At 49.9% G+C, this 24,295-nt stretch overlaps 2 protein-coding genes across 2 annotated transcripts; one reads left to right on the forward strand and one right to left on the reverse strand.

Annotated features, from left to right (window-relative positions):
* Positions 1-2,770: 2,770 nt before the first annotated feature.
* Positions 2,771-9,119, forward strand: LOC119108505 (amino acid transporter AVT3C). The gene is made up of 6 exons (XM_037232078.1): positions 2,771-2,792; positions 3,324-3,568; positions 4,086-4,201; positions 4,565-4,655; positions 7,687-7,888; positions 8,895-9,119. The coding sequence occupies exons 2-6, from the start codon at positions 3,334-3,336 to the stop codon at positions 9,040-9,042; spliced, it is 792 nt and encodes a 263-aa protein (XP_037087973.1). The 5' UTR covers positions 2,771-2,792; positions 3,324-3,333; the 3' UTR covers positions 9,043-9,119.
* A 3,738-nt stretch (positions 9,120-12,857) lies between these two features.
* Positions 12,858-18,311, reverse strand: LOC119107507 (protein unc-50 homolog). The gene is made up of 8 exons (XM_037230963.1): positions 18,142-18,311; positions 17,352-17,456; positions 16,797-16,948; positions 15,942-16,007; positions 15,420-15,540; positions 14,948-15,087; positions 13,780-13,881; positions 12,858-13,313 (listed from the first exon to the last, which is right to left on the reverse strand). The coding sequence occupies exons 2-8, from the start codon at positions 17,444-17,446 to the stop codon at positions 13,159-13,161; spliced, it is 831 nt and encodes a 276-aa protein (XP_037086858.1). The 5' UTR covers positions 17,447-17,456; positions 18,142-18,311; the 3' UTR covers positions 12,858-13,158.
* Positions 18,312-24,295: the final 5,984 nt, after the last annotated feature.

A 24,295-nucleotide genomic window follows, 5' to 3' on the forward strand; every position in this document is an offset into this window, starting at 1 on the left:
AAACTACATGGGGTAGGTGAGCAGATGGTGAGGACCGAGCTGCGGGGAATCGGCAAGTGCGTGGGCTCATATCAAAACAGACTCACTTGTGGACGAACTTTATAATGGAAGGGAGAGAATTCCACGGAAGTTTCTCGAAAGCCACGTGGTATTTGTTTCGTGTGCATCCTCCTTGGCTTGGTTTGCGCTTGCTAGAGCTAAGTATTTGATGTAAATAGATTTGCTTGATTTTATAGCACTTATGGAAACAAGCGTCGACGTAGAACAGTAGTCATTTGTCATCTAACACATCCAAATCTTGCTTTCATCGATCCTTAAGTTTGTCACCATCAACGTTGTTGTAGGGTCTTGTCATCAAGAGATGGGGAAGTTCGCAAACTCGGTGGCTCGATCCAGCTAGTCCAAGGAACAGCTAATGTTCGTACAATTCACGTCCATGCAGTTTCAGTAGCAAGCAACGTCATTATTTCAGGGCCATATGGTAATGTTTTCAAGATGTATAAGTGGAAAGCGTTTGATGAGGCATGGTTTACAACTTGCTGAGACGTTGCAATATGCCTGAAATTTGATGCTGTATTCGCTGACCAGGAAACGCAAAGTTTTTACATTTTCAAAAAGTCGGTGCAGTACAGGTTGCCTACATCCGGACGACCAGGGATTGCAGTGACACCGCATCAGGACAACTTAAATGGGAAAAGAGGGAGCAACTGTGTCGTCGCGAGTATGCCTCACGGCGTGTAGCAAGTCGTACGCTTTGGATGGCACACGTTTTATCGGTGTGCTTTATGCGTCTCTAGGAATCGTCAGATGTCGTCAATCAGAAAACATATAGACTTGCAACTAATTGCGTGTTGTAGAAAAACGTAGCGCTTACGAACAACCTGGCCAGCTCAACGTAATCCGATCCGTATGAATGAGAAAAATCGACTAGGAAGAGTTTTTTTGTCGCCCTTTCAAGAATCGGTCTTTGCTGCTGGTAGTTAGAGCCTAATCTTAGAGAAACAGAGCGATGCAAGTCATGCTGTTAGTTAGTGCAATCCAGTGCGAGAAACTCACACACACACACACACACACACACACACGCACACACACACACACACACACACACACACACACACACACACACACACACACACACACACACACACACACACACCACACACACACGCACGCACGCACGCACGCACGCACGCACGCACGCACGCACGCACGCACGCACGCACGCACGCACGCACGCACGCACGCACGCACGCACGCACGCACGCACGCACGCACGCACGCACGCACGCACGCAGATTGTGATTGTGTCGTTTTTCGCAAGCCTTGCCACTAAATGCCTGTTATTCAAAATGTTTATTCTTCGCTGAAAAAACTAGGCCTGACTCTGCCTAGTGCATGTCAAGCCACGTGGCTGCACTACCGAAGTGCATTCAGTTACTCGACTAATTAGCTATAATCACTATATTTCATGTTCCGTTTGAAGGGTATTCGTTCTGGTAGCTTTGCCGCACTGACTTGGCACTACTTCTTATGATACGTATATATATATATATATATATATATATATATATATATATATATATATACATATATACGCATGCATATACATACATCATCATTACTTCTCGTGTCACTAACTTACGACGCACTAACTCCAAATAACAATTCATCTCAAGATTTCTAACAACTGTTAACATTCCAATATCTCTTTTTCTTACTGCTATCCCAGGTATGCGACCCGTGGTAAGCGAATATTACCCACGCGGCCCAGCACGCACACGGCCCGACTGCTGTCGACCCCAGGCGACTAGTCGCGGATCAGGGCAAATCGAATTTGGATATGATCTGTAGCATCATTATGAAATACTTGAGATTTACGTGGGAGCTGAACGCTATTGGCTGAACAGTATGTTAGCTTCCAACCCCAGACATGTCCAGTTAAAACCAGATCGGTTAGGGGAAGGGACTTCCAGCCAGTGAGGTCGACCTAACCTACCCCAAAGCCTGATTTCGTCACGGATTTCGGCCACCTGTACTTTTCTTATACTTTCTTCCTTATACCTTTATTCTACTTTTGCTCAAAGGCAAGTACTGAGTTTTTTACTAGTCCGCCCGCGGCGTGCTTCACTTGGTAATCATTTTTTGTTGTATGTTGTCACAAAAATGTTATCAAAGTTATTATCAAAATTAATTATCAAAATTATTATCAAAATTAATTATCAAAATTATTATCAAACTGATGGTGATCAAGTTATGAGATTATTACGTATTAAGTAATGAGAGGGTTAACTTGGACCCTCAAGATAATATTAAGTGATAGCTCTATGGGAATGGAAGCCTGACTCTCACCATTTGGTGTCCAAACCCCTGCCGAGCGAAACTCGCTGCTATACATGAGTGGCTCGCTGGCTACTAAATAACGGAATCGGCAAACCTACCGCCTGTTAAAGTAAGCAGGTAGCATCGCCGTACCAAAAGCTAAAAGCACGCGCCACATACTTGTTGGGTCCCTGCCGGAAGGTGGATGGTGGTTATGGTCATGACGATGATTATCATGATGACGCCAATGGCGTCATCTGGCGAGTGATCCTGACGTTTCCGCCGCTTTCAGGCGGGTGATCCTGACGCTGATGAACATCGCGCTGTTCGGCACGAGCGTGGTGCTGCTGCTGGTCTCAGCGGAGCTGATCGACCTGCTGGCCCTGCGCAGTCTGGGCATATGCAGCTGGGTGCTGGTGCTGACGGTTCTGCTGACGCCCTGTCACCTGGCTCGGCTCGCCCCAGCACCTCAGGTGGGCTCTGTTCCGTCCCTTAAACATCCGTCGTCAGAGACCATCCTCCTGCTCCCTCCAAAACATTACGTCAATCCCCTAACACACTCACACGCACACGCGCACGCACGCGCGCGCGCACGTCTCCCAAACGCTACCGCTGACTCCGTTGTTAATGTGTTCTGCCCATGGAAAACATTCTCTAGCACGAGGTCAGAGACCGCTGGTTCTACTTCCGCGCCCACCGTATCTGCGGGGCGGTGATTTGAGAATATATTGGATTAGATCCTCCAGCTGTTCTGCTCGTCGCCAGTTGTTCCCCACCAGGCCGCGAGCCGGCACTTCACTCCCGATTCACGATCAGCGTCAGCTGTTACGGTACCTGGTGTCCGTGTGTTAGCGTACGTCATGGTATCGGTGTGTGTCGTAAACCACTAGTGGTCACGTTGATGATATCCCAAAAGCCCGCACCGGTGTTCACAGTACTCCACAGTTTCGGTATTTCCTGTGAGCTCCAATGCCATCGGTACCATGCTGCCGTTTCGCCGGCAGAGCACCAGCCATGTTCGCGCTGGTGTCAGTGGTGCTGGGCGCCGCGTTGATGCTGGTGCAGATGATGGTGCTGCCGCCGGCGGTGGCGCCGGTGGTGCCACTGGCGCCGGTCAGCCTGTCGAGCTTCTGCCTGGGCCTCAGCACCATAGTGTTCAGCTTTACCGGCGTGTCCACCTTCCCCACCATCCAGCTGGACATGGCCGACCGGGCTCGCTTCAGTCGCGCCGCCGCCGCCGGTTTCGCAGGTCCGTGCGGCGACAGAGAGGTGTCAGAAGGAGGCATTCAGTGTGCGGGTGTGTGGGCAGTGCGCAGATTAATAGTACGAAGACGGGCGGCCAGGAGAGGGAATGTTGGCCCAAGTTAGATGATTTCTAGATTTGCTCCGCTGCTGTGGTCCCCATTGACGCCGTAGCATGCCATCGAAACACTTGGCTCGGCATAGCGAGTTTTCAGAGCAGGAGGCAAATTCAACCGCTAAAAGGTATGCGTGATCATGTCAGGATTAGTGATGAAGCCAAGGTTACGACACACTCGTACCCCCGTAATGTGCAAGGCACGTTTGCACGCCGGTAAAAGTTTGAACAACACATTCGTTGCGTGTTACGGCGAATCTTCCAGGTCTTAGTCTTTTCAACCATTTGTTAACCTTTACGGCCTCAGTGCTTTTCTGCTGTGACGACTTCCTTGGGCTGCCTTTTACATCTTGTTGGGTAATGTGATCTTCCGCCACGTGCACACCATCCGTATCGCATGGCCCAACAGGTCTCTGTATGGTGTACGTCCCGGTGGCGACCTTGGGCTACGTCATTTATGGAGATCAAGTGCGCGACAACATTACAGAGAACTTCACCGCTGGCCCCCTGCTCATCATCATCCAGGTGGGTTCACGTAACGACTGCGTGCCCGCTGGGACATGGATGACAGTGCGTGGTGGATTGGGAGGCCCTTGAGCTCATGTTGGTGGCATTTGTTCGTAAATATTGTATATTCGCTCTCACAGTCAATAACTATGGACTGCAGCAAAACTTCCAGAGCTATACGCACGATATCAGCCGTTTCTTGCGACGTGTCATGTGCTGTGTGGAAAATAAACGAGTTCTGTCATTTAGCAGCTCCGCTTCGACGTGTCGGCATGAAGCACAAAGCAATACCAAACTTGGGTGAGGTGAATGTCAACCCTGTTGCGTGCGGCTTGCGCTACCCGCATAGTGCTCGCTGACGGACAGCTTGCTGGTCCTCAGGTGCTTCTGACCGTCCACTTCTTGGGAGCGTTCGTCATGCTCATCAACCCGGTGTGCCAAAACGTAGAAGGAGCCTTCCAGATACAGAGCTGTGAGTGTGTGGGTTCCCAGCTGCCGTCGGTAGCAGCTTTAACCGGTAATGGGGTTTCGGATGTGTTTAGAACAAGAAGTATCAACGTGTCGTTGTATGCATACGTTAGTGCCTCACTGCGAATGGGTGGTATGTTTTCAACGTCTTGACCTTCCTGGAGTGCAGAAGACCTGAACTTTAGAATCCAGATTCAGATGATGTTATCCTGGCATGCTGTGCGATTCAAAATCAACGTATAAGGTCCGAGCTCCATGTTGAATGCGGCTCAGAAAGTGCGACATGTGATGAGCTGAAGCGAACTTAAATGATTGCTTGTTTGCAAAGGGGGTTGAATGCACCGAATAACTTTTCTAAGTTAGCCTACTAGAACGGAAATATTGTGTTTTCTAAACAGTAATTTGAAGCACCAACGAACGGTGAACACCTGAAATGTTGCCACTTTCACGTCATATCTTCGGCGTGAAGCTGTTTATTAAAATGCTACGGTAACGAGCATGACACCACAAAGTTCTCCCCCACGCATTAGGCCAGTGTTAAGACCAAAATAGAAGAAGGATCATCACAGTGTAACGAAAACAAGTCCTGAGAAAATAAAACATGCCATGCGAACCAGGTGAGCTTGCCGGCTCCATTCTACAAGTTTTATTCCTTTGTTTCTAGGCTTGATTCCTCTAATAACGCATAATAACGACCAACTATCGTCTCCGATCGGTATATTTCGTCATTGTCATTCCTTCGATTCGAACAAATCCGTAAGTGATATTGTTTAAGTTTTGCGCCTTATCAGGAAGCTCAGTGGCTCTCTTGTGGGGCTGGCGCGTTGAGATACCCAGCAAACATGACTTTTATTCCTGAGCGTTTCGAACAGCAGCCCGTGTTGTGCGTTCTTGCTCGGACCTTACTGGCGTTCGTTCGAACTACATGGGTAGAGACCTACAAAACTAGTCGATAGCAGCACTCTTCACACAGACCTCTCAGAAACTGCACTCACGGTACCGCGATACCGCCGGTGTATGCTCTCATGTAACGATGATTGCACGGAGAGCTATTTGGGTCTCATTCATGGCTCGGTGGTTATCTTTATGACTATCGTACGAGTCATTAAGGCACGTGCGTACTTTTTCGGTGCTTGCTTCAGCGGATCATTTTCAGGCTGTATGGTGCGCTAGGCTGACTCGGCAGCTGACTGTTAAGAAAAACTGCTCACAAGCGATGCGTAGTCACAAAATCTGAGGCGGTCCACCCCAGCTAAACGAGACTCCGTCGGGCGCTGAGCTGTTTCGACACGGCCTCAGCTGGGATGAATAGGCGGTCAAGACCCTGAGAATATTCAGGCGACCTGAGTGAACAGACCGGGGCTTTCATAGCTGTTAGTCATAATGTATGATAAGGGACAGCGCCGGGAAGACCGTTACCCTGTAACAACAGGTGGCGGCCCGCGAGCGTGTAACCCACTCTTGTGCTGCAGCGAGAGCGTGTAAATGATTTGCTGGTGGGGGTACGCAAAATGCGCGCTGTACGTGCAGCCTTGTTTGTGATGGCCACGGATCTTATGCACTATTCTCAGGAGGACTAGTGTGACTGCTCCCTGTGGGGTGTGTTGTGCTTCGCCGCGCCAGTGCGAGCACACAACTGCCGGCAACGTTCCTGCAACACAAACCGTGAATGAACAGCCCCATAAAATCTGGTGCCGTCCCCTGCGAGTGCATACAGCTCGTGCCGGGGATCGGCCACCTGTCCGTACTCCGTATCCTGGGGCGCGGCCCATGCGTCTGCCGATCACATGGACAAACAGCCTGACGGCTTCGCGTCACCTGCTCGTGCAGAGGCGTTACAGACGCCCCGATGCACCGCCCTGCCGTCTTCTGCAGGTGGCACGGACATGCTGGGGTCGGGGTCTGGGGACCGGGGGCACGTGTCGCTTGTTCAGGCGTTGTCACACGTGGACGTCTGCGGGCGCGATTTATGTCGCCTTGGGCTGACTGTGGGCGTATTAGGTGTTCTTGTCGTCTTACACAGGTGGCTTGGTTCATGCATGTGCTCAGTACCGTAGTTATTCGGACGGGTCCCTTTTGTTGCCGTTGGTTAACCTAGCACCGCAGATGGCCATTGGACCAGGGCAGGCGTGAAGAGGTCAAAGTTCACTTTGCAGCCGCAGGCGCTGATTACCCGCGCGTAAAGAGTGTCCCGTTTCAAAAACATGCTCTAGTGAAACCTCAGGACCAGTTACGTCTAATGATGACACTGGGTAGTGCCACTGCTGGACCGTCAAAACACAATAAGGATATTACTTTTGATAATTTTCGAGGCCAAATTACGCTGTCAACGCTTTGGAACAGCTTTGAGCTTCTTCCCCGCAGTCGCGAGGATTGTCATCAGGGCAACTGCAGTGGCACCTTTAATGGTGCGAATAAAGGGACATTTGTGATTCGCCCAGCGGGCGGCAAGGCCTGTTAGTGAGAAGTGCATTGGTTGAAATTCGAACCATTGCATTACTATGCACCATGCGGTGTTTTCACTCCCAAACTCAAGTTGCGCCTTGAGAAGAGCCACTGTGGTGGACGCTATAGTGGAGAAATAAAATTCATTGTAAACTTTTCGTTGAATTCACGTCATAATAACAGCTTCATGTTTGCATATATTTTTGTCTAAACAAATTGCTTTAAGCTTCCGTAACATTTATTACACGAACATATTGCCAAATTAGTGGGTAGCAAACATTACAGAACGCATACACTGTAAAATGCAAAGCAAATTAAATGCATCGCTTTTGTGGTGGTAAGCAGGGAGTCCAAATGAGATTTCTTTCGCAGGAGCGGCTACACTTTGTACATTGTACAGTAATGTCGGTTATGAAGCACAGGTTTGGAAGATAACGCTGTGTATCACTCATTTTAGCAGAGCACTGCTTCAGGCGCCGATAGAAGGCGATTGTTACCGTTGCGACATACAGCGCAGCAGATGACCCACCGCTTATTGCCGTTTCCAATATATTTCTGCTTTCCTTACGTTCATTTGCCTGCACCCGCAGCCGAAGGCCTGACGAAGTGGCGCGTGTTGGTGCGCTCGAGCCTGATGCTGCTGGCGCTGTTCGTGGCCGAAACTGTGCCCAGCTTCGGCAAGATAATGCATCTCATCGGCGGCACGTTCACGCTGATGCTGACCTTCATCCTCCCTTCGCTGCTGTACATTCGCATGCGCGGGGAGTACCACGGCACCAGCAAACACGGATAGTAAGTCACAACGGGACTAATGATTCAGCGCAAATAGCGGCACTGGGCGCGGTCACCACTAGCTGGACAGCGCAGGTGATCAGCTGGTCACTGATCCCGTGTCAGGTCTTGCAGAGCTCGGGCGCCTGGTGAATCACTGATCCCATGTCGGATCTGGCAGAGTTCGGGCGCCTGGTAACTCAGTGACGACATGTCATGTCTGGCGCAGCTCGGGCGCCTCGTGACTCACCGTGTCTGCTCGCGTATTCATAACGGACGCTTCGGCATGCAACGGCTTCAGCGGACGTTGCCATTTGCCAGGACCCAGACCTCTGTGTAAATGTGTAAGGTTATATTTGTGTCTAAAGTGTAAACAAATATTTCATATTAGTTTACACATGACGCATTGCAGTTGTTCACACATACCATACAACACATTACAATTGCTTACACATACCACATAAAACATTACAATATTACAATCGCCGGCGGGCGCGGAGCCAACATTATTCTCAAAGGCTGGGATCGAAGGTCATTTTATCCTAAACCCGTATCAAATGCCTGCGAAATCATCCAGTGTCAAATGTAAACGTTTTGGCCGGGAGGTGGGGTGAGGGGGGGGGGGACAACAGCCCCATTACCTCCCCCCTTTCCTTTTTGGGGGAAAGATAACGACCTAACAAGTGACCAGGCAATGATCAGACACGATGAGGGCAATGATCACACCTTACATGTGCTGTCTTGGCCACGTCCCTGATCGCCGGTGCTTCCCATATTTTTGTTTTTGACTGGGCTTAATGTGCGACGCATTTCACTGCTGAGGCCGTTGGGTTCGTCATACGTATATGTGTCGCAATTATCCGAGGTTTCATCACCAAAAGATCCATATCCTACACTACTGAGCATTGTATGTCTTGCAGTATTGCGAGCCACATTTACCGGTACAGTTCTGGGGCTTCTATTGGTGTGAGGCGTATTACGCGTTCAAACCGGCTTCAGCGCTAACTTCTCGCCGTGTCCGTTCCAGCAAAAAGTACCTCTTCAAGCGGTTCTACCTGGTGGTGGTGATTATACTATGCGTGGCGCTCTCAACCGTGGTCGTCTTCTACTCCGTGGACGAGATTGTGGCGCCGGGCACCTTCCAAACGCCGTGCTACCTCCGCTGGCTGATGTGACGAGGCGACTGTCGTTCGTCAGAGGTCGTTATCACGGTCCGCTGTCAGCGCCGGCTGACGTCAGCGCGGCCCGCTGTCAGCGCCGGCTGACGTCAGCGCGGCCCGCTGTCAGCGCCGGCTGGCGTCATCACAGCCCGCTGCCAGCGCCAGCTGGCCTGAGCTGACCCCAGCGGCGCTGATCGTCGTCCCAGGTGGTTCCCACGCCGCCTCAGGTGGTTCCCACGCGGCTTCAAGTGGTCCCTACACGGTCTCATGTGGTCCCCAGCGGCACGTTCGCGTGCTTGAGAGTCGACTCCCGAAGAGCGTGTTTCTGACGTTGACGACCGGCTGGAGCGCGGGGCGGCGCCTGCCCTGTGCTCAACGCAGAGAGGCGGGAGTGGAATTCCAGTCCACGACACTGATGATGGTTATGACCAAGAGTGCACACACGGAGGCGTTTTGTCCATCCCTGCTCGGCCAGGCCGGGTTCAGATGCAGTTAAGGTCAGTGGTCCATGATCAAATTTGACTTAGGAAATCCGTGATTCGTGATTTAAATTCATAATGAAAATTGAAAAAATTCCTTCGTAGCTAATCTAACCCGACTTTGATCCGCTCAAAATATGCAAAGCGTAGCGAAAGTTAAACATTTGGTTAAGAATCCATGCATCTTCAGCACAAATTTTGTATATACATATAGTCTGATTGGTAGCTGATATCATGCACATATGAAAGCTTTTTCCAGAGACGCTTTACGTCTTTGATTTGAAACTCACAATGTAGTGCAAATATAAATCCAGATATCCAAATTTATGCGCTGAAAATTCTTGTCAATCCAATCCACCCAATTCAGTTGATTGGATCACACTGTCAGATCCGCCGAGTTTCTCCGGCCTGTTCTCTGGCCATGCCGAGGATGTGGGCGTATATTCCCTTGCTGTGCGTAATCTCGTTCGGGCTGTGTGACGCATCTCAGTCCATCACTGAGGTCAGGAGCGCAAACGGAGCACGGCGTCGGGGCAGACGACTGGCGAGGCAGTGCCCCCGCGACGGCCGTTCGTGCATCACCCAACCCAGCATCAACCGCGGCGCCCCCCCCCCCCCCCCCCCGGCTCCCTCGCCCCTGGCTGGGCTCCCGTACTCGGCTGTCGGGACTGCGTATGTGTACCAAAAGGAGATTCCAGATTGATATATTGTATCGTCATGTGTTTGAGAAAAAAGCAGTCCATTATCCGCTTTCATTTGAATTTCAAAAGCCTGCTGAACCCTACATGTTCCACGGGAGGCTTGCTTCTTGTCTCACCAGGTTATGCACGGGCGACTTCACATATGCATTCCGTTACAGTTTGTCATCGTCTGTTAGCGGCTATTTCAAGTCTTTCAGCGCTTATGCGCATACCTGTTCTCCGTTTGGAGAAATAGTTCACAGCTATCTAGCCTGCCCTGAAAAGCGCATGAACTATACTGATCAGCATCACCACAAAACTTTAAATGCTCCAACAACAGACGGCATTCACACTTTTTGCCACCGGAATGCTCATTTTATTGATCGTATCCAAAAATAATTGGAACGGTGACAACGCTTGGCATCTGCAGGATCACTTAAGCTGCTACTTTGCATGTCCCCGTCTGGAAATCCCGCTGTTTTTCAGTTTTGGTAAGTTTTGGCCGGCTGAGCAGAAGTATGGCCACGCGTGTTGGGTGTTCCAAGCTCATGGACGGTCCGTCCCAAGGCGGGACTACGTACTCCGGGTGCGGTGGTATTCTGCAGCTTGTGATCTGTAACCCTCTGGGCTGCAATCTCGTGCGTGCTGTAATGGTGTCGGCTTTCAGGCTTTGACCGCATGACGAGAATAACACCCTCCGGTGTTCTTTGAGTTACACCATGGAGTTCTAGGACGGCCGGTTGAGCGTGAAATGATGTTTTGGCAGATATTTCCGTAGGCTAAAGGAAAAAGACAAGAGCGAGGATGTCTGACATGTGTGGGTCTCGATTGTGAAGGCTGCGCGTTACGTTTTTTCATGTCGTGAACATGAAAGGATCTTGTCATGGGGATGTAATGTGACTGACATCATTATGCCTAAGCGACTTGAGGTGTAGTGACGGACTTAGTGATGGATAGGTGTAGTCAACACTTTGGACCGCTCTGAAATGTAGCCACGACACGTACATCCTGGAATGAAGCAGCGCTAGATAATCTGTATCCGGACATTGTCGTCCCTGCTTTAGGGAATTTCGCGTGTACGCAAGGCGAGCACGTTCGCCTTGAATGTTTGCATACTTGTTCCCACTCGTATTCTAGTCACAGTTGAGTTGCTGGTGAAAACAGTCTTGTGATTCACACAGCTTTGTCATAGCTAGTTGTTGGTGAAAGCCTGCGAACTAGAGGATTTGGCGCAGTACCGTCCCTTGATGTTGATAGATAGAAGACAGGAAGGGTGTCAACGCAAGATCGGCGCCTCGATTTGACGAAAAGAGAAAAATTATTAGCGCCAACGGATTAGTAACGTCTCTTTGGCGTCCGGAATTCTAAATGTTTTTCACGACTTTTAACTATCCGCTTTCACAGATCCTGCTGAGCGGAAGTGTGGACTTAAGTATATAATCCATGTGTGCATGCATAGTGCACGGATTCCTGTTCCGGCGTGAGGGGGGGGGGAGAAAGATCCCGATCATAGCGAAAATGTGAACAGTACTGCCAAGTTGCGGTCCGTCAAAAATCCATTGCGTGTGCAATTTGAGCCGCGTTTCATCGGTCCGCTTCTCCACTCGATGGCGTCCGTACTCTATCATGCAACAGTCGGGAAAACCGACCGAACTATTCAGGCTGCAGAGGTGGCAGGTTGCAGACAAGTGCGCGTCCCATTGGGTGTGTCGCGTGGAGTTGGATTTCCGTAGCACGACGTGGGTTGACGCCGGCGATGAATAAATATTCAGCTGCTTTACAACGCATTTTCTGAAGGGCTGCAGGAAGCACTCCCGTAGCCGACAAACGCGCCATGCTCGGCTGGTGCCACTGCGCTCGTCTCCCGGCAGACACGTCCCGGAGGTCGACAATTCAGGGGGGAGGGGGGGGGGGGGGACTCCACAATGACACAACGTCTCGTGGCAGTGAACCGCCGTACCTACGGAGGGGCTCAAGATGAGGTGCGGGGCAAAGAAGGGTCCACCGTCGCATTAACGAAAAACTATCACCCGGCAAAGTGTCCTTAAAGTTATATGGCACGTCTCATTGGCATACCTTATTCGGCACTACTACGCACGTGGCAGGTGATTTCCTAACAAGCCGAGACCGCTGGCTGTCCCCTCCCTGGATGCTGTGAGGGTGCCTGCCTTCCCGACGTATGCACGGCCCGTGAGTGTCGCCCCTTCACAGAATGTCCGCGCAGCGAGCCAGGCCGGGCTTCGGTGCGCCGCGCCACGCCCCGCCCCTCCGGCCGAACTCGCCACGCGCTGCCGGTCACGCGTGCGGTAAACGTGCTCTGGGACGCCGCGAGATAGCCGCTATCGGGGCTCAGCTGGACGGCCGGCGCCCACCCTGGTGGAAATGTACCGAACACGGGGCCTACCGGACGGCAGCCTGCCTCGAGCCAGCCGTGCCACGCTCCGCCCAGATGTGTAATGACATCCTCGGATACCCAGAAAGTCTGTCCATCCTTCTCGAGGCACGGCTTTAGAAGGACGCAGCGATGCACGTGTATCGATCAGGAATGCGCGTCATCAGTGGAAAACTACCTTTGGCAAGAATGAAAAAAACAGGGGTCATCCCTTACGATTGGCAACCACACCATCGGCTGTCTATGAAGTCGCGAGCTTGCACAACAGTACAGTCGCAGTAGTAAAGAGGACTGTATTAGATATTCGCAGCACTCTGGATAACCAGCACAGTGTCGAAAGTGTCGATATCATACAGAAAATAACGTGACTCACAGCTAAACGATGCGCATCACCCACCAACAGTGGCCTTGAACATAACAAACGCGACGCGTGGTGCACAACGTCCCGCCATCACCGCCAGGCGCCGCACGCCCGCGGCCCAGCGCCCATCACTTGCACGTCACCACACAGCAGGTCCGCGCCCGTCAGAGGGCGGCCTCCGCTCCCCAAGGGTCCAGTCCCCGGCCCCAGTCCGGACCATCACAGCCAGTTGGAGCTGGCCAGCACGCGGTACCGGTAGAACTCCATCAGTGTGCGGCTGAGGTTGACGCCGCTGGCCGTCACGGCCACGAACATCAGCGCCAGCAGCGTCAGCGGGTACAGGAACACCCGCGTGTTCTTCAGGAACGGCAGCGCTGCGGCGGCGCGGGACGGGGTCAGTGAGACGCGGCGAGAGGCGCGAGGCCCACACACAGCACTGTGGCGGCGCGGGCCGGGGTCAGGGAGACGCGGCGAGAGGCGCGAGACCCACACACAGCACTGTGGCGGCGCGTGCCAGGGTCAGGGTGACACGCTGAGAGGCGCGGGGTTCGGCACACAATACCAGCCACGGCACGAGCTACATGCGAGTGGTAACATCAAACCAGACAATCATCACTTCCGGAACGCAAGCAAAGCATGGCAGGACAGCGCCGCAAAACAAAATTTGCCATCCTCTTTCGAAAACTTTAAGGTACATCCAAACCACCAATACACAATCCGTTTACAATGACGTTGCCTCGGATGATCATAACCGCTGTATTAGACGCAACACAACGACAGAAGCGTTTACCTAACCCGTAAATGGCATGGCAGGTGCTCAGTGTCCGCCGAATTACTCACCACTATAACCCAAGAACGTGATGTAGATGTAGTACCCAATGGCCACCGTCCACAGTACATTCCCAACCAGATGGGAAAGGAAACCGTCTTGCACCAGGAACGCTGGCGGAACAAAGTTTGTGATTGCTGTGGGTTGCAAAGTGGCATGGGTTAGGGCGAGAGTGGACTCGTTTGCATTAGGCCACTTTGTTGGTCCATTCTGAACAGGAAGCCAAGTCGGGGAACACACCGTGAATCATAGGGTGTTTTAAACCTGTTTCGATTGTCCTACAACAACAGCCAAACTGAAAGAGCGATTTGAAACACTCGGGTGATGATAATGATGATGATGATGATGATGATTTGGGCTTTAGGACGCGCCAACTGTAATGGTCGTATCGCGCCCGTGTCGCAAAATAGCCACCAAGTGCGTTAGGATGAACTCAAAGTCACATCAACCTGGGTCATATCAAGACCACGTCATCAATGCGATCTGCGATGCTCCTTCCGCCGCCCGGTGTCTTGTCACGCGGTGACATTACATGACAATACAGCGAGAGATCGATACAAACCGTTAGGCACCCAAAAGGCATTCCTTGCCGTTTGATTTTAACTGGGTCATCGTAGGTCAAAGCCGGGCTAGGTCTTGTCTCAGGGCTAGCGGGCGTTAGCCTATTGACCTGGTGAAGACTACTCCACCTGAATCCGAAAAGCCCGCATGACAGATTTGGCGCCTGCCACATGCATTTACACACCTTGTTGCCTGCAATGCCCGTATTTCAGGTCTACAGCAGAAATAGGCATCATGGGAATCAGCTCAAACTCTGGAAATCACCTAACCTATGGCGCCATCAATAACTATTGGTCCACCAAAACGTTGGCCTACATAATCATGGGACTCCCCATCACCGTTTGATTCAGCGCATCCGTTGGTCGTTTGCGAAGAAAAACAGGGTAAAACGTCTGCCAAGTAGTCGTGTGTACGACAGCACCCATGACTGCCAGGTTTATGCAACTTACTTAATCATGCATAACACTTCCCACAGCAATTCTCCCTATTCCGTTGGCTTCCAGTAAATACTCAGACAAAAGCTGACATGCGACACGGCACTGAACGCCACGCAGTGCCGTTATTAGAGCGCTGGAACATTAATCGCCTACGGGGGGCATAGCGCCAGCGAGCACCGACCTCTGTAGAGTAGTATCTGAACGATGTGCAGGATGATGAGCGACGGGAAGAACGCGTTGAGATGGACGTCAAACGAGAAGCCCCACTCCACGTCCTGGCCAGTGTCCGGCGAGTGGCGCAGGTACCGGTTACTCAGCAGCCTGGGGAGACATGGCACAGGCCAGGCGACCAGAGACGTCAATACATGAATCCAATCTAAAGGCTTACGCAGACGGCACAAACATGATACAAACATGTGTAGCTTGCACTGTGACAGGTCGTGGTGACTGCGTTTTCTGCACGGACAAACAAAACAGAAAGATCCGTGCCGTACACATTTTGGCGGACGCCTACATCAGACGCACGCTCACAATGTGTGACCGTATCCTGGCCCGCGAACGCCGCGTACTGAGGCCAGCGGTCCACGGAGCCACGCCGCTACTGAGGCCACAACCGCTGGGGAGGCGAGCGAGGGAGCAGCACCGGCACCCACCAGAGCGCTGTGGCGATGACGGCGCCGATCAGCAGCGTGTCCACGGTGAACACGTACAACAGGAACACCAGGAAGCCGCCCACGCCCAGTCGCAGCACCAGCGCGAAGCAGGCCGACGACACTGCAAACGGTACACTGTCAGTGGCACAATATCAGGCGTACTGCGAAGGGCGTCTCGTCGGACAATGTCCGCGACACAACGCTACGGGCGCACCGTTACTGGCACAGTGTGCCGGTGTGTCTCCAGCACCGCACAATACCGATGCATCAAACCCCCGGCCCGCGACACCGGCCTACCGCCCGCTCCGTGCCCCGCCCACTGCTCGCTCTGTGCCCTGCTGGCCAGCCCACCGCCCGCTCCGTGCCCTGCTGGCCGGCCAACTCCAGCGAGACTGGCCATCCGGCTCCTAACGAGAGCTTCGAGTCACGCAACGAGTGACACAGCGGAAGACGGGCTCCGCCGCGGCCCCGCCCGCCCTGTCTGCGGCCGAGGCGGCGACGCGCACAGCCAGCCCAGCTTACCAATGATCCAGCCGCTGAGCAGCACCAGGAAGGCCGGGTCGTCCCTGGCGAACTGCGCCTTCGTCTCTGCAGCACAGATGGCGCTGGTTAGCAGGCAGCGGAGTCTGAGCTGTCAGGGTGGTGCGGAGAGGTCAAGCCTGGTACAAGGCGACGTGGGAGGGTGCGGAGTGGGTGGATCTCCGGGGTACATCGGAGCTGGGTGTGACAGGTAACTTCATATCCACAGAGATGAGGGATCCAATTCAAGAAGGTGCCTAACTCAGACAACTGCAAATGAAACATTTGCATTCTTACATTCAGGTGTGCCACTGGATTAGGCGCCGGAGCCTGTCCAGCAGGACACTGCGCTCAGCCAGGGCAAATGGTGCATGCTCAGCATATTTACAATCTGAAGGTTATCAAAAACAAACCACAAAGAACATCAGAGTCCTGAGATTCAATGGCGGTAAGAGGTGTTTGAATTTGTTAACTTGTATCCATGCACACACTATACTAACTAACTTTTGTACATGAATGTTCAACACAAAGCCACCAGTTTCTGGAAGCACATGTTTGCAATCTATGCAGTAAGTATATGGGTTTACACTTTCAAAATGTGCCCACGTACAGTGAATAGGAGCTCTTGCTCAAAATGAAATACACTAGCTTGGACCTGAACAGGACCCTGTGAGTCACGGATGATCATGATCATCATCATAATCATCGCAACAAAATGTGCTGCTATGACAACCGATCCTGTAGAACATGGAGTCACACAGATAGGTCCACCAAGACTGGCACTCTGTCTGCCCCCCAGCAGTGACTGCAGGGTGGACAACCAGAGAAGTACCATGTGGGTTCCTACAGGACACTCACGCTTCCTGTAATGGAAATCCCTGTAGACCTTCTGGGGCGCGATGAAGAGATATAACATCTGCCAGAGCGCAAACTCAAAGTCCATCTGGCTGAAGTGGATCACGCGCCGCAGGTACTTGTACCGCTTGGCAGCTGCTGATAGACAGCTGGCTCTGCAGCACCAGGATGTATATCATGTCATGTTGACCAGCAACAGGTCAGATCAGCTGGTGACAGGATGGGAAGTGCACTGAAGCGATAACAGAAGCAAACAAGTTCTGATAGCTGAGAATGTTCATGTGCAGGGTTCCAATCCAGTGCAATTGACCCAGCTGCAAGTATGGCATGAGACGCTGTTTGTTATGTCAATGACAGGTTCACTGCAAATGTTGATCACATACTGACCACTTTTTAGCAGAGGGCAAGTGACATGCTGACACATCTTGCATGTGTGGGTTGGCAATGTCAAAAATCCTAGACACAATGAATTTCCGCACTTGTTATCAGACTGGCTTCAAGGCTACGCAACCAGGCTAAGTTCAGCAGTTAGTCCACTTTGGAAATATTTGAACATACCCATGTGTGATGGGAGGTGGCAGGGGCGACACACTGGAATCAAAATGGTATGGCGACTGAGGCTGTGTTGGCGGCGGTGAAGTTGGCTGTTTCATCGTGGCAGATCTGGTGGCCACAACAGAGATTTGTTATTGATGGCAGCATGATATCAAGCTGCTTAAAACTCCAATATGAATATGAAGCTTCCCTCACATCTCCAATAGAGGTGCAAGGGAAGCTTCATTATCATGACACAACAATGTTCCTTTGACTGGTCACGACAATGGAAGCAAGCAAAACCACTGCCAACGATGACTTGTACATTTAACCATCACTGACAAAGCTTAAGGCCCATTTCAGGAGATGGCACAAGATCTGCACTTATTTCCAAGAAGAGGCTTATGTCTTATATCATGCAAAGTGATGTTGACCTGAAATCATATTCAGCACAAATACTCTTTACACATGCCTCCGGCTGACCATGTTCTCTTTATTGCCAGCAATCCACTAAATCCCCGGGATAGAAACCAGCATCAAACACCATGCAGAATGCAATAACTTGGCTAAAACAGAAACACAGCCACAATAAATCTTGCAAGTCTGCTACACATCAACCACTGTGCTGTGTGGTCATGACCATATATCCAAACATGCTTCCCTACTTTCATGTTGCAAAACAAGAATAAAAAACAAGTAGACACCTTAGTGGACAAGACAAGTGGCCATTTTTTAGCTCGATTACATTTTAATTGCTTGGCCATACATCACTTCACAGAGTTTGCAATCATATTCCCATCCAGATGCAACTGACCTGCTAAAGAAATTTTCTTATCATACCCTTTTAGCATAGGCAGGAGCTTCAGTGCTCAGAATGGCTTTGGTACAGTTATTCAAACTACTTAAGACAATCTTACAACACCAGTGACATAGGAACGTCCAAAAAATACTACGCCTTTTAACTCAGATGAGCAGCCACGTACGTGCCAGCTGATGATAGCATCGGTGCCAAGCAAACCGTTTTTGCTCATTCTTAAATGCGCGATGTTGATGACGTCACTGAAACACCAAACGAACGGAAATTAGCTGATTGGAAATGCACTGTACATTCCGAGTTGCTGCGTTTTCAGGAGTAGATAAGACAATACAAATAGCTTTATTCCTGGTAGAATAGCCAGAATAATGGATAGATGATTAACTGATATTTCGGCAACATGCCTTTATGAAAACTAATATCAGTAGCAACTTTGATACCGCTTGACGATTTCTAGACTTTTTGGTTTTTGAGTTTTTTATCATTTTTAACAGCGAGCCATAGTTTTTACAGGTAACCAGCATTCAAGGGGAAAACAAAGAGCTTCTGCCAGCCATTATCACGAGACAGTGCACATCTAAATAAAAATTGAAATCCCTGAAAAAATGTGTGTACATGCAAACGGATACCAACAAACAAACATCACATATAACGCATCAGTTATACATGCAGAATATTTCAAAAAGAGGTATTACGCATCACACACCACTTATGCACGTAAACCATTTTATCTTGCAGGCATTGCGCATCACGCATCAGGCATCACCACGGCATTAGAGATAGCGTTTCACGTTTGAAACTTTTGAGGAAAGCATAAGATATGATGAAACAAGCTCACTCATGACCACTGGTTAACTTTTAAAGTGGAAAAGACTGTTCTAGACATCACAATTTTGTTTCGCAAATATGCTTCTCAATTCGCGTCCTGGTTTGATCACGTCATCCTACCTCGCACAACATTGATTGACAGCCCATTGACGGCCGTTAAATCTGAAAATCGCGCTCACGAACGTCAGATATGAACGCCTCGACAATGATCTTTTCTTGGCTTTGATCGCTGCATGGTCTGTGGAATGGAGTGCATGATTTGAGTGACATTATTGTGACGTCATGAATGCCAAGGTGACTGAAATACTCTCCCGATAACCCCTTCCCCATTTTTGCGGGTGTGTAGCTCAGAAACTCGAACGGCTTAGATCTAAAGAAGAGCAGGATTATGAACAGCAACAAAAGTTCTTCAAGATGGCTATTTCAGTTTAAAACCCCATACAAATCTGAAACATTCTCTTTGAAAGGTTCTAAGCTAGCACGCAGTCCACATCAATACACTAATCACATTTTCGCAATCGGTTATGGTGAACTCTGTACGCTAAAGTTAGGTCACCGACCTCTTAAAAAAGTCACTTATGTTCCTGTCTGGATGGTCCTGTGCTCTATATATGGGTTTTAGCTCTAAAAGGGATGTAGGGTCCGTATCTCGCTGTATTTCAGTCTGAGCGCGTTTTGTAAAGGAAAAGATCGCCGAAGGGCGTATTCTCGGTTTTGTTTTAGCGACTAGCAGGTCTTCAGTACATATCAAAAGAATGGGCGCCTGGACTCACTGACAAAGAATATGTCCATCCCTTGTTCTTGTAGGCATTTGGGGTCATTGAGGAGGCATTTGCCTCTACGAGGTAAGGGTTATGGCAGCATTTCAGGAGGAAACGGAAGCTTAAAACTACCGAATACACTATTACGAAAGCCATGGCCAAAGCCACAAAAGCCTGGGCGTTCTCCTTCAAAGGCCAAGCCACAGAACAGCCGTTGTATCATATATTTGTTATCTGGGCCTTGCTTCCGCCCGCCGTCGGCGAATGCTGCCCTGGCCCAGCTGTTTACCGCATGACTGCAGACTGGTTGTATGGCTGCTTTGTTGCATATTTCTGGATCAGCATTACTATTTTTGGTGTGCAAAATGTATGTTGGACGCCTGCTAAGGACACCTAAGCATCTTTTCCGAATTATCTTCCTTTACAGCCCACCACCCCAGAAAAAGGCCTCCGTGAAGCTGTCTGCCTTAGGTATGAATTGCCCCACGGACATTGAATTGCCCATCATTCAACGCAGACGACTTGATCTGCTTTTGTGTGTAGGCAGGGTCGTAGCCAGAGCCTTGCTGAGAGGGAACACAGGCCTAACGGAAGCCCCTCTTATGGTAACCATCCTCCCTCCCCTCGCCAAATAAATCCCGGGATATAGCTTACTTGTTAGATGAAAATTTGACTGTGGATCGAGTGATCAACAATGTGTATTGACATAGCTAAGCCATGTTCACGTCTGGAAATGTTTAACATTCAGTCAGAGTCGATAAGTGATACAAGTTATGTAACGCGGCTTTTTAACATGCGCGCTCGCAAATCTCAGCAACAAAAACCTCGACACCAGACGTTGCAATGTCCATAGTCCGCAGGGCGTGAACCCAGTGGTTACGTTTTCGCCCTAGCCCACCGGCGGACGAAAATGATGACACTTCTGCAATAATTACCTTTAAACACTTAAATCGATTAGTAATACAAGATATGCAAGGTAATTTTGGACATACGTACTCACAAATCTTAGAAACAACAAATCTCTACGCCAGGTGTTGCAGTCTCCGTGGGAAGCGCAGCGTAGACCTAGCAGCTAATACTGAGTCGTGGTCAAAGGGGTAGACGAAAATGGTGACACTTCTGAAAGAAGTGCCTTTGAACGCTTCAGGACACGAAATCTTGCATGAAGTACAATTTTTTCAGTAAGATTCATTAGTAAGATTTAGAAGGATTAAGTAAAATTCTTTAGATAAGATTAAGTAAGATTAAGATTTAGTAAGATCCAAGTAGGATTCTTTTTAGTAGGAATTAGTAGATTTTTTAAGTAAGATTTAATAAGATTAGATCAGTATGTGTGCATATTTCACGTGTGCGATTTTTAGACTGACGATAAGAACGGATTGGCCTTCATCACGCGTCTGGTTGGCCGGTTGGCCGGTTGCATACGCTTCGCTCGGGTGGGGTTCGATGAGATCTGATGATCTTTGGATTAAATAAGGTCAAACAAGGTCAAATTCCTTGCTGTTCTTCAAAGGCCCGCTAGAATCTAGTTAACTGTTCTAAGGAAAAAGTTACATTCTCATCTTAGGTCAATGACGACTTTTAACCTTTTGAAGGTCATGGTGACTAAAATCATACAGCACCGCTTTGCGTTTTGCATTGCAATAAACGACATAGATTACGCTACGCAGCATGTTCCTAAAAACAAACTGTTGACTTGGGTTATTCTAGGTCAGCGATCTATTCTGACCTTTAAAAGCTTACGGAAGGTGTATAATGTGGTTTCTGTTATCAATAAACTCGAAATGAGTATCAGAAACCACCCGATACAGCAAGCCCTAAAGTAATAAAGCAGGTTGATTTTGACCTTGGTCTGACCTTCATACATGACCTTAGGCCGATGCAATTTGTTCATTCAATTGTTGTGTTGCCTAAGAAAGTATCTCAGAGATTTGTGGCTTCTTCTAACACTCCGATTAGATTGGAAGGTTCCTTGGAAATTGCCTTCGCTGAAACCGTGGTCTGACTTTGACCTGCCACAGGTTAGCGACCTTAGAAGGTTAATCTCAATTTGTGATGTCATACAATCCGCTATTCAATCGTCTACAGCAATGTCAAATTTGGCGCGGCTACGCCGCACTGGAAACCATTCCGAAAAGACATTCTGGAGGGGGTCAATTTGACTCCAACCCGAGCCCGTGTTAAATCACCTCAAAGTGGTGCCAAAATCTGGTGGTGGCACTGGAATGGAAGTGTAAAGGTATAATCTCTATTTTTGTGTTTCTGTAACTATTAATCTGTCCAGAAGACAGATTTTCACGACGCTTGCCGTCTGGTGACACTTGCAATGGCCCACCCCGTTCGGTTTTACGGAGGCTGCAACCGAGACCATCGCTGTCCTTGCTCTCGAGGTTGCGGGCGCGCATGTTCAAACCTTTCGAGTATTTTTTTCGCTAATCCGTGCTGAAAAAAATGAGCGTTCTCAGGCAAACATGGCATGACCTTGTTCGTTTTTTAATCTATTTCGACCCACTCTATTCAACAATGATGTCATCACTCTACTCAACAATAATAGGACCCCTTATGCAAGGTTATGCAACCCGACCCCTCTGGGCAAGGGGCGCCTTGAGTAAAACACTAGGGGCACATTCGAGTTCCGGTCAAGCGCTGAAGGGCCGCTCCGTGCCTTCGCAAATTGTCTTCTGGCTGTCATCTGGCGGCACAGGGCGAGATCTCCTGGTCGATCCGGAGGCCATTAGAAATACCGGACCACATTGTTCCCATCCCTCACACCGGAAGCCTCCTGGCCCAAGCAGTCGGCCCCAGAGGCCTCATTAACGCAACAACATCCCTAATCGCCTCAGGTGGTCCAATACTTGTCATATATACTCCAGTTCCATGTTTTTTGTGCTTTTTAGAGATATTGAGAACTCTCTAAACGTATATTTGGATGAAATAGGGTCCCAAATTTATATCAACATGGCTTATCCGTGTTCATCTTAAAATGCTCATGATTCGGTCAGAAATAATTGCTGATAAAAAAATAATGTAATATGGTCCTGAACATGTGCGCTCGCAGTTCACGCAACAGCCTCGACACCCGGCGATGCAGTCTCCAAGGGCCGCGCGGCTTTGGTCCGCGGTTGTGGCACTAAGCGATGGCCAATGAACAAACGAAAAAGATGACGCATTTTGAAGAAGATGGCTGGTGAGCTAGGTAAATCGGCACGTATGTTTAATGTGGTGCAAAGTAAGCCAAACGCGACCTCAATTTGAAAGGTGTTCTTAATTTGAAAAGTGTTAAGTGAAACCCCTGTTTCTTCACCTATGCTTGCATAAATGACAGCTATTGCCCATCGCCCACCGGTCGCTTAGGCTTCGGGATGGAAGATCAAAGACGTTTTTAGATTATTGGCGCTCTTCAAAGCTGTGCGTAGGCGCAGTTTTGATTTTGTAACAATATGCCTTATTTTCGGAAGCAAGTACTGATATATGCGAGGTACTTTTGAGAATCCGTCGTTTGGCATGGAGCGTTCCCGTTTCCTACCATCCATCGCCCCGGGTGCTCCGTATTTTGTTTTACCTCGGTCAATATAACCCCTCATTTCTTTTTGGGAAAAGTGCTCCCTTGAGTAGAACGCTAGGGGACATAGTGCTCTTCCCGTTCAAGGGCCGAGGAGGAATTTCGTCCCAACGCGGAGTGTCTTTCGGCTGCCACTCTGGCGACACGGGCAGGAACCCTTGGCCGATACGGAAGCCCCTAGATTGGTACATCAGATCACATTGGTCCACTCGCTGACGCGGGAGGTCCTTTGACCCACGCAGTTGGACCCGGATCGACGCAGGAATCCTCACTGACGCAACAACATTCCTAATCGTTGTTGGTGCTCCAACAACCGGCACATGGACTTCAGTTCGGCTTAGCGGGCCCATGCTGGAGTTGGGCTGGAGGACCCACCGTTCGGTGCTGGAACAGCGTGTTTCCATTATTTTAATGTGGGCACTTATCGCAAGTTCTCGTGTTTCCGTATCGCGTTCGTCACTGCCTTCGGCGACGCTAGAGGAAGGTGGCAGTAGTTTGTTTATTGTTTTCTATTGTTTTCTTCCGTTGGCAACCCGAGCCCCCGGGCAGTGCAACACAAGAGTGGTCGTCTGCATCTCGGTGCCGGTGCTATCAACCGGCTGGTTGCTGCCGAGTGGCCGGGACTAGCGCTGCTGCGGTGGTTGTGCTGGTCCGGTGTGAAACATTGGTGCCGGCATTAAGGTGATGCCGGCCCGGACTGACAGAAAAAGGAACACGTCCAGAAAGGGATGGATCGCAACAAGCGAGAAACGCTCCTTTGTCAGGTTGCACGGTGTATTGCAATCCTCAATACGGCTTGCTCTTACCTTATTTGATTTGAGGGCGTTTCGGTCCGCCCGGACTATTTCGCGCGTTTGAAAGGCTTATTTCAAATCAAACTTCAAAATGTGATGGAAGAAGGAAGTATAATTACTAAGTTGATAACCCTTTACAGCGCTTGAGACAATTAGTGCGTCTAAGAAAATTGAACAAGAAATCAGGATGTGGATGGCCATTACCAATG

The sequence above is a fragment of the Pollicipes pollicipes genome, unplaced genomic scaffold (genome assembly GCF_011947565.3).
Source record: "Pollicipes pollicipes isolate AB1234 unplaced genomic scaffold, Ppol_2.1 Scaffold_6686;HRSCAF=7923_pilon_pilon_pilon, whole genome shotgun sequence".
In the NCBI taxonomy this organism is placed as follows: domain Eukaryota; kingdom Metazoa; phylum Arthropoda; class Thecostraca; order Pollicipedomorpha; family Pollicipedidae; genus Pollicipes; species Pollicipes pollicipes.